Below are 9,819 nucleotides of genomic sequence, written 5' to 3' on the forward strand. Positions count from 1 at the left end.
AATATTATATATGGGTGAAATATATTTTTGAAGTAAATAGTACCATCACCAGGAATTCTAGGGGCACCCCCTTCTGTGCTCTGTGTTGCTGATTGTGTGGATTTGTGTGTATGTTTCAGAGCACAGGCCTGTATTCATAGCAGGGTGACAGAGAACTGAGTTGGAGAAGTGGAAAAGCAGAGTGTGAATGAGCATGCCTGTCTGTCACCAGCAACACACTGCATTCATGTCCCTGTGAGAAACACTGAGCCATTCATCCCCAGAGTTCACACATACACATACACACACACACACACACACACACACACACACACACACACACACACACACACACACACACACACACACACACTGCTCTTGGTTACTGAGAGCCAACTTGTCTTTAGTCTTTAGAGAGGAGCTGGGCAGGCTTGAGTGGGGGATGGAGGGTGAGGAGGCAGGCTTTAGTAGGGGATGGGTGGTTTGGGTGAGGTGCTGGTCTACTTTTCTAGTAGGGTCATTATCATATGGCCAAACACAGTGACATATTCTTCATCTGTTGTCAAAGGCATTTTTATACATATCGCCTTACCATCACTGAAGCTTCATGGAGGACATTTTGGGGAAGAACTAACATGCAATGAGCTGGTATGAATGTACAGTTGAAGCTTCGCTTAGTTTTTCCACAGTGGAATGATTCAAGAGTGTATAGATATTTAAAGCTTTTGTCAAGGGGTTCCAATCAGCATCGCTGAGATAAACAAATTGTTAAATAACTGCCAGGACTGGAAGGTTTTACTTAAGTGCCAGCTGAACAGTTTATTTATTCCTTTATTTATTCAACTGTGTGTTTCAGTATCACATGCAGAGTGTTTTCATGTGAAGGTCCCTGTGATAGATGTCCCCATGATTAACAAACAAACAGCAGTCAGTAGCTGCCATTTGCTCCCAAATCCAGCAAAAGAGGAAAAGTTTCTCCTCTTTCTCACAAATTATTTTATTTTAAATGGGACTCAGGTAATATATTATACACTGCTCTCTCAATAAACTGGTCAAAATAGAACCAATGGCCTTGATGATGAAAGTCAAACCATTAACAACTGATGAGAGGTCTGAATAGTTTTGGTGTAGGATGTGATTAAATATTCCTTGAATTAGGGGCAACAAGCTTTCTTTTTACTAAATGTTCACCTATTAACACTGTGTGCCTGTAGGTTATCTCATAATATCTCATCCATATGTCTTTTTTTCTATTGGAATTAAATCAGATGAAGCACTGATTTGAACAGATATCTGCTTATTGACTTTGAGATACCCTTCTAACATTAGAGGCCCACCCCATTTAAATACTTTGAGGGTATCTCAAAACAAATTCAAAGAAATTGGGTGGCAGTTTTAACCATGGGCCAATGAAGAACTGCCTGATCTGGATGAAATTCCAAATCCAATAGTGCCACCATGTGGCTTTTTGTTGAGCATATAACTCACAAACCACAAGCTGCAATAGGCAGATTCCTTTGGACAAGACAGATCATTTATTAACAAAGTTCCCCTCAGATTTTCCATTATTTTTTATGTATGCAAAACACATTGTCAACTGTCGAAGTTAATCCAATTTGTCCGTAAGCAGGCACATACATATAGATAAGGCTTTTTTAAAAGTACTTGATTTGTAACAAATGGAAGATAAGAGCAGTGACAGACTCAATAGTTCCAGGGAGGTTTCCGGTCGAAAAAAGAGAGTCACACCTCCAAACAAAGACTGTTTTAAGTAGGGCTCATTTAACCGTCAGTTAATCATAGGACGTAACAACTAAATAGAAACTGCTGAAAATACAAACAAAAACAAAACAGGAATGAAATGTTGAAATAATATTACTACACCTTTAAAGGAATATACAAGTTACCATTAAAACAATAATAAAACAAAATTAAGGATTTGAGCAGGAGGCCAGAGGAAATGGTATTCAGACATACATACACAGAGGTTTTCTTTATTAGTCTGTGACCTCTTGGTTCATTTACGATTTCCAAGAGCCGTTACAGGCGCAGATGTATCATGTGACGTCTGTTGAGCGATGTCAAGGGGGGATCACTTCCCAATGGAGGGGATTCCAGACCGTATTCTGGCAGAGCAAATTTAAATGAACTCCCAGAATTCGTCTGGGTCCTTGGCTGTAGAGTTTCCTGTCTTTTTTTAAAAAAAAAAAATTAATTTGTTAAGTAAAAAACAAATTCATAGTTTTCTTTTAAATGAGGAAGCTAGTGATTTTGGCAAGGTCTCACAGGGTGTAAGGTAAATATACTGTAAATTTAATATAAATATGATTGATAGATGATTAAATATAATTGATACAATATAATACGCTAAGATAAAACAGAGCTTTATTGATCCAGAAGGAAACTATTGTGCTAGATTTTATTCCACAGTTACAATACAATAAAGTATACAAAAATAAGTGAGTTTAAAAATATCAAGTGTGTTAAAAATATCAAGAGGAAAAGAGGTAAATGCAAGAAAACCAGTGCCTAAATAGAAAAATAAAGGTGAAATGAAGTAAAACAATAAAATACTAAACTAAACTTAAATAAAATAAGTTGTAGTGGCAATGCCAAGGAAGGAAGTATTATTTGAAATAATATTGCACAGGATGACAATCTGATATGGCACATAATGTACTGTAGACAGGAGCGGAATTTTGAGTTCAAAGGTGAGGGGGACACAGTTACAATATTAGGACTTTAGTTTTATAGATACCCCTACCCGAGGTAGAACAAAAGTCGACCATAATTTTGATATATCCCCTTCATGAAATGGATGGTTGTAACAAAAGTTTTTTTCAAATACAGCAAAAATAAATGATATTTGGCTTCTGAAATGTGTTTTTGTAGACCTTGGTGAAGAAAAACTGTCACATAAAAAAACTTCTACATTTCAAAGTTAAATCCATAGATCTGGTGAAATTTGACAGCAATTTATGAGGCTACATCTACTACCACTTTCACACCAAAATTACCGTGGTGACCCGGGGTTTTTAAACACGGGTTGACCCGCGTTTAATCGGCAATTGGCCACTTTCACACTGCTAGCAGACCAGGGTCTGATGATCGTGTAGTGACAGGTGGCGGCCATAGATGGCGGTAGGGAGCGGCGCCCGCCATGAAACAAAGAAGAAGAACAGGTAGTAAACAACAGCAAGCATGGTCGCCAGTGATCCGGTGGTCAACGTTACCATATATCTTGTACTTGTCACTTTCACTCTTTCAAAGTTTACAAACTCAGCGTAGTGTTACGAGCCGAGCCTGGTCCTTTAAGCAGGTGGCACTATGGGGTTTGAAGTTTGTGTGTACGAGAGAAGAAGAAGGTTGGCGATTCACGCTGTTTGTGTACCGTACACAAACAGCGTGAATCGCCAACCTTCTTGGGCTCCGCGCATCATCCATGTTATCGACAGTTTATGGCCACCGTGTAATGAGAGTCCGCCCGATGAGTCCGTGTGTCCGCCGAAGGGTTGAAATAAAGTGCCCCGTTCTAAACCTCATCGATGATCTGGATTGTATTATTTATTACCACCAGCGAGCCAAAGCTAGGCTAAGCGAGCTAGCTACATGCTAGAGGTGTCTTTACTACAGTTGGTGAGGTAACAGCAGTTACCGACGGAGGAGTCGAGCCTCCGTCATAATTAGCGGGTTCACCCGGGTGTGAAGTTCACATCAGTGCCGATCGGAGGTGAAGCCGATTATTACCCGGGTCTATTGCAGTCATTTGACCCGGGGCTGAATGACGATTACACGTTTTCACACTGCAAAAAACGCCGAGTGTTAGCGGGTTTAAACGGTTTTTTTGGCCAGTGTGAAAGGGACTTATGAAGGACTTTATGCTCTTGTAAATAATTGTGTGCTGTAGCTTTACAACCTTTATATGTGTTTTGTATTGACACTGACCCCCACCCACATACAACTACAAAAAAAGGTGGAAAAGTAGCTTCTTTTGAAAATATAATTGCCAATTAATTAAAATAAAAATAAATATTCAACTTCATACTGGCAGGAATTTTGAGTCAAAGTAGCAATTTGTATAAGATTAGGATTATTTCCAGAGGATATTGAAATATATCAGGGGATTTTTCTTCATAATTTTGAAGAGCATTAATCTTTCTGTGTTAGGATTTTCATTTCATTTCCACTATCATACATATGTTTTGTGTTCTTCAAAGTAAATTTCTCAAAGCAGAGAGGCTACTGAGACTTCAGTCCACTGCTGGAGACACCTTCTTACTATTATATTAGATATGTTGCAGGGGGTATCAGTCCTGGCGAAACCAAAGTAGATCCCCACTGTTGGTGATGGTGGTTGATGACTTGTTGAGTTAATGGATTGAAGAATCCCCTGAGACTGCACAGACTGGACGGTGATGGGGAGGTGGAAGGTACGCAGAACAGCAGCATGAGAGGACTAAGGTAGGGAGAAAAACCATATTTAAACAAACAACTGCAAGATGATAGGATAACTGGGCAGGTGTGTTGCAACGCTATTGGATGGAAGGGACCAGATGACTAACATTTGACTGACAGCTGATCACAGTGATGACGAAACTGATAGTGCACATGCATGAGTGTATGACATCCAGGATGAATGAGTATTCAATTACGGCCGAAGCATGAGAGTAGTCTTCCTGTCTGAACTTACGATACATCTACATTTAAAATTATCTTCAGTGAAACTGGATTAAGGCACTGATTATGGCAGTGAACCAAAATACATATCAAGTCATTTTATTCAGATAAAACATCAATGCATGATATTCGAAAATTCTAGCAAATTCAATCAATATGCATTGAACACTTTCTGGATGGTCCTTTTCAGCTGAAAGAGTAAGGTGTCTTGTTTTAGACTTGTTAGTGAACACAATACAGTTCCAGTATAATATAGTATATCTATATACAGTACCAGTCAAAACTTTTGACTGGTACTGTATATATATAGGGAAACTTTTAGAAATACTTTTTTTGGAAATGGACCAAGGAATACAGGTTGGTGAAAGGAGAATAGTGGCAGGGAGCGTGCGGATGCGTGGAGGAATACCTAGAAGAAGACAAAGAGCTGTAATTCCTGATGAAATAAGGGCTAAACTTATAGACCATGTTGTGAATCCTGTTCTCTCATTGAAAGAGGCAGGGTTGAGGGTGCAACCCAATATGCAAAGATCTACAGTTGCATCTGCTAATTTTCCACTTGACAAACAGGACATCTGATATGATGTTGATGAAAACTTGCCTGGCCTGATGCTGGAGAGAGGCAGGATTAGCCCCACAACTTTTTCTTACTATTACGTACCTTTAGTTTGTAACCTTTTTTTCAGTAATTAGGTAAATGACTACAGACAAAATATAAATATATATCTATTGAAGCAAACTGCTGATATTTCTTTCCTTCCTGTTTACCTAAAAAAACTCATGTTATAAAATAATGTGAAAGAATTTCCCTCTATTCTTTAAAGAATATATTGATATGTGTGAAGTCACTCAAATTATTCAAACTGCAAACATTAAAGTTTTCTACTTTCTGTATTGCTGTTTGATGGTAATGTTTTTACTCTCAGTGTGTTCTGAGTGACAGTGCGTGTTGTTGTGAGGATTGTTCAAAGTGTTTTGCTGCACTGAGCCTGTTTTGAGACGTGTGTGAAGAGTTGTGTTGTTTGGAATGAGTTTTGCAGGTGATGTGATCTGTTCAGTTCAGGTGACTGTTGGTAGTGCAGACTGTGGTTAGAGTTTTGCACATGTGCCATCAGTTGTGACCACTGTCGTTTAGCAATCGAAAAAAAAAAGTAACTTTAGCTATTTTTTCAAAGGTAATTTATGATTCTGTCAAACACAGGCTAGGCAAGGCAATTAAAGAATAAAACTTAAAATTTGCACTTACCCGTCTTGTTGTATTGGAATCCTTTTCAAGTGACGCCAGTTGAAATGGAATAATTGATGGAGTAGATGCTGGTTCTGGAAGACAGAAACTGTGGATGTCTTAAGCAGAAGTATTTATTATAAGAGCTCAATATTGAGAAGTGCAGGACTCAGTCCCTCAGAGTTAATCCAGTCATAATTTGGCTGGATAACCCTGGATAAGATGGCCTTGCTTGGTGCCTGAGAACCAAGCAATTCTCAGGGAGGACAGACAGTCTTTGTGACGTTGAGTTGCAGGTGGTTTCGTCCACACTACTCCACAAAACTGTCTACCATGCTCCTGGACTCCCTCTACTGTTCCTTGCTGATACAGCTCACAATGGCAGCAAAAACTTCTGCAGTTGGCAGGACTGTGAGCAGTATCTGGAAGGAAGAAAGGACTGTCCCCTGAGGTGCCCCTGTGCTGCTCACTATGCTGTGCTGTTCTGCAGCCTCACATACTGTGGCCAACCTGTGAGGTAGTTGGTCATCTAGGTCTCTAAAGGAGCATCCACCTGCAGGTCCAGTAGCTTATTGCTGAACAGGGCAGGTCATCTGTGGTTAAAAGCACTGAAAAAGTCAAAGAACACGCCTCTCATAGCACTGCCTGCCTCTTCCAGGTGAGTATGCAGCAGAAAGCTGATGGCCTCTTCTGCTCCAATCCAAGTGATGGTTCGACTACTGATTGGAGGTGCTTCTGGACCAGCCTCTCTGGTGACTTCATGGTGTGAAGACAGAGCCACTAGTCACTGTGTTTCTTTTGAGGTGTGTTGTTAGTTTTAAATGAGGAGCTGACAAAGAAGCATTCTTGAATTCAGGGCTTTATACACATCAGAGTTGAAGTTAATCCTGTGATTTATCCAGATTCCACAGTGGCAATCCACAGATTAAAATCAGGACAAACCATCACAGGAGATCTAGTGATGTTGTGTATATAATCTTGCTAAACCTTCACCCATCCATTCCATTTTCATTGGACCAGCTCACATACAGTAGATATTAGAAAACACAAGGTTGTGGGTAAACTGGCTAAAAGGGGCTCATATACAAAAAGAATAATAATATAAATAATAATATTAATAAGATAATAAGAAACGAAACAATTTCAGTAGGACCTCGACAGCCTTTCAGGCATTTTGGCTGGGGCCCTAATTAGTTTGGGGAGATCAAAAGCAAAAAATCACTTATTCATCAAAGAATAATGACATTGGGGAAGAAAATGTTGGATTACAATAGTAAAGGAAGAGATTATTACAAAATGTAAAAGTCGGCCATGCAGAAAGAGACACAAATGTAGGAAGGAAGATATTTAGATGAGGACACAAATGAATGCACCGACTTGTAACTACATAAGGAGTTCCAATTAATAAATTGTGGGAAGTTCACAGTGAAACATAAAGAGTGAAGGATATGGTGCCAGTTATGTGATGGAGAAAAACGGTCACAGATTAAAATGACTCATATATATATATATATATATATATATATATATATATATATATATATATATATAAGCATATTTGATATTCACAATATGAACAACTCCTGGTAAAATAATGATGTTATAGACGCCGGTGCAGTGGGGGGCAGTAGCACTTTTTACATAAATTTGTGGGCCGCCACTGAAAAAAAGGAAACGAGAAGAAGACGACGCGCGCAAGCAAGGAGACGTCATACGCGCGCGTTACCATAAAGTAATGACAAATATGGCGGTTGCAGGTAAGCAGACTTTACCTACAGTTCAGATAGGATTTTTTCCTTGATGTTGCCGAGGAGTAAAATTCCCCGAAATATCACATTATCCGCGTAATGGTTTTACAAATTAAAGATCAGCCGCTGTGCAGGTGAGACCGTAACAGGACTTGGTTTGATAGAAAGTGCTACCATTAAAGATGCCAGTTAGCTCAGTGGCTTGCTGAGCTGGCGCATAGTCCCAGAGCAACACCCGATCTGTAGCACCCTGCGTGTTGTATTGTGTAGCTTCCCTGCCAGAGAAAAGACAGTGTCATGACTGTGACCACATCGGAGTTCGAATTAGTCTGGCGCATGTTATTGTTTTCGTAAAGCAAATGTGCGGAGAAGTTGTACGCGGAGGTAACGTTATTGGGAAGAACAGCTCCAGAGCAGCTCGGTAGTAAACTTTAGGCAGGGTGTGTTTTACTGGGCATGCTGCTTGACAACTTGAAAACGCAGTTGTCCTGCAGATCTAGTGTGAAAGTCCTTCTTCGGTTGTATGTCAGGGTTCCTACTAGGTCTGTCACAGTATCAAAATTAAACTTCGATACGAAACTTGTTTTAAAAAACGATACCACGATAAAAAGAAAAAAGGTCCTGCACACAAATACGTTTAAAATATCGGTATCAACCGATATTTTTAAGAGCCCGACTGATATTATCGGCCACCTGAATTGAGCATTTAAATGTGCATTTATGTTTATGATAAAGTTCATGGTTGAATTAAAATATCAAGCCACAATTTCATAAAGGTTTGATAATGACATTTAGGAATCATTGACCGATTCCCAAAAATGTGAAAATCTATATATCGGCAGATGTAACAGGAATCTTGTACCCCCAAATATCGATATCGGCATCGGCCCCCAAAAATCCATATCCTTTGGGCTCTAATTATTAATACTACTCTTAAATGATTTAATATTACTTTTCTCTATTTTTGCTTCACAAATTTCAGTGGTCACAGTGGGTTTCCCCTGTACAAATAAAAGTGACATTTAAATAATGCAACACCACTCAATAATAGCAAGCATTTTGTCACTTTGGACTCACTTAAAAGCAGATGAAATAATCAGCAGATTTGCAAATTTTGTCCGTGACTTCACGTTATTTGACACAGGTGTGTGAATGTGTTTGGCACCATATTCACTGCAAAAAATCTTGCAAAAATGTCAGCGTATGACTTTCATATTTTGTGATTCATAGAAAAGTTTTTTGGCACCTGTGATTGAGTATTTGAAAAGGTGTAATTGTAGTTTTGTGTTTGTGGGAGAGGGGAAAAAACTACAAGTTTGCAACTCCTAAAGCATTTTTCTGTGTGACTACAAATTTACTGATACACGTGCGACTTTTATACAACTAAAAATTAGTTATGCACCAAATTTACCTCATATGCAGCCAGCTAATTGTGATGAATTCAGCTTTGTTAGCATTGTGACTAATTACGATTAGCAATGTTAAGCGGTAACCACAATAATAATAATAATAATAAATACACAACAACAGAAAAATGTGCTTTGATCATAACTTTCCTGCATGGAAATCCCATGAACACACAAACCTGTGTCTGGGAATGCTGCTGAAGGTTATATTCGTCCTTCTAGCTGCTACACATGCCTTACTTATTGATACTACTCTCTATAATTTGGTGCAAAAATTAAAGACATGTTGACATGAAAAGATGTTTAGTGATTCAACTGTTATTTATTACTGCTAGTGGGGTAACACCAGCAACATCATGAAACAAGTCATTGTCACAGCGAAATCTTTACTGCTTCTTTTCTGAGAAAAACCTGACTTTTAAGCCCTAAGAGGGGGTGAGAGAGGGGGGATGAGGCAAGTTTGTCAGGACAGCTCACAGTACTCAGGCTAGGCCTGGGCGATATGGAAAAAAATCTAATCTCGATATTATTTTGATATTGATCGATAGATACCACGATATAAGTCATCACTATTTCTGTCAAGCTTAAGGGTTGTGAGATGTAAAGATATCATAATATTAAAACCAAAGTTAATTTTGGTTTGCTCGTGACTACAGCTTTGCCTAGCATTTAGCTGCATTGTCGTTTCATCTAGTAAAGTGAGCCCACATTTTTCGCAGAGCGTCGTCGGATTCGTCATCATTAGGGGCGGCGAAATAATGTAAATGTGGATAGCGGGACCGTA

At 39.0% G+C, this 9,819-nt stretch overlaps 1 protein-coding gene across 2 annotated transcripts in view; it reads left to right on the forward strand.

Annotated features, from left to right (window-relative positions):
* The first annotated feature begins 3,124 nt into the window (after positions 1 to 3,124).
* LOC118309634 (ubiquitin-conjugating enzyme E2 variant 2) overlaps positions 3,125 to 9,819 on the forward strand; it is a 17,695-nt gene continuing 11,000 nt past the window's right edge. Inside the window, exon 1 of one of the 2 annotated variants that reach the window (XM_035631995.2) lies at positions 3,125 to 3,161. In XM_035631995.2, coding sequence (XP_035487888.1) covers positions 3,140 to 3,161 — 22 coding nt within the window. In that variant the 5' untranslated portion in view covers positions 3,125 to 3,139. Of the gene's footprint in view, positions 3,162 to 7,501; positions 7,639 to 9,819 lie in introns of those variants that run through there. The other variant, XM_035631994.2, reaches the window with a different exon arrangement.

This window comes from Scophthalmus maximus, chromosome 6 (genome assembly GCF_022379125.1).
Source record: "Scophthalmus maximus strain ysfricsl-2021 chromosome 6, ASM2237912v1, whole genome shotgun sequence".
Classification (NCBI taxonomy): domain Eukaryota; kingdom Metazoa; phylum Chordata; class Actinopteri; order Pleuronectiformes; family Scophthalmidae; genus Scophthalmus; species Scophthalmus maximus.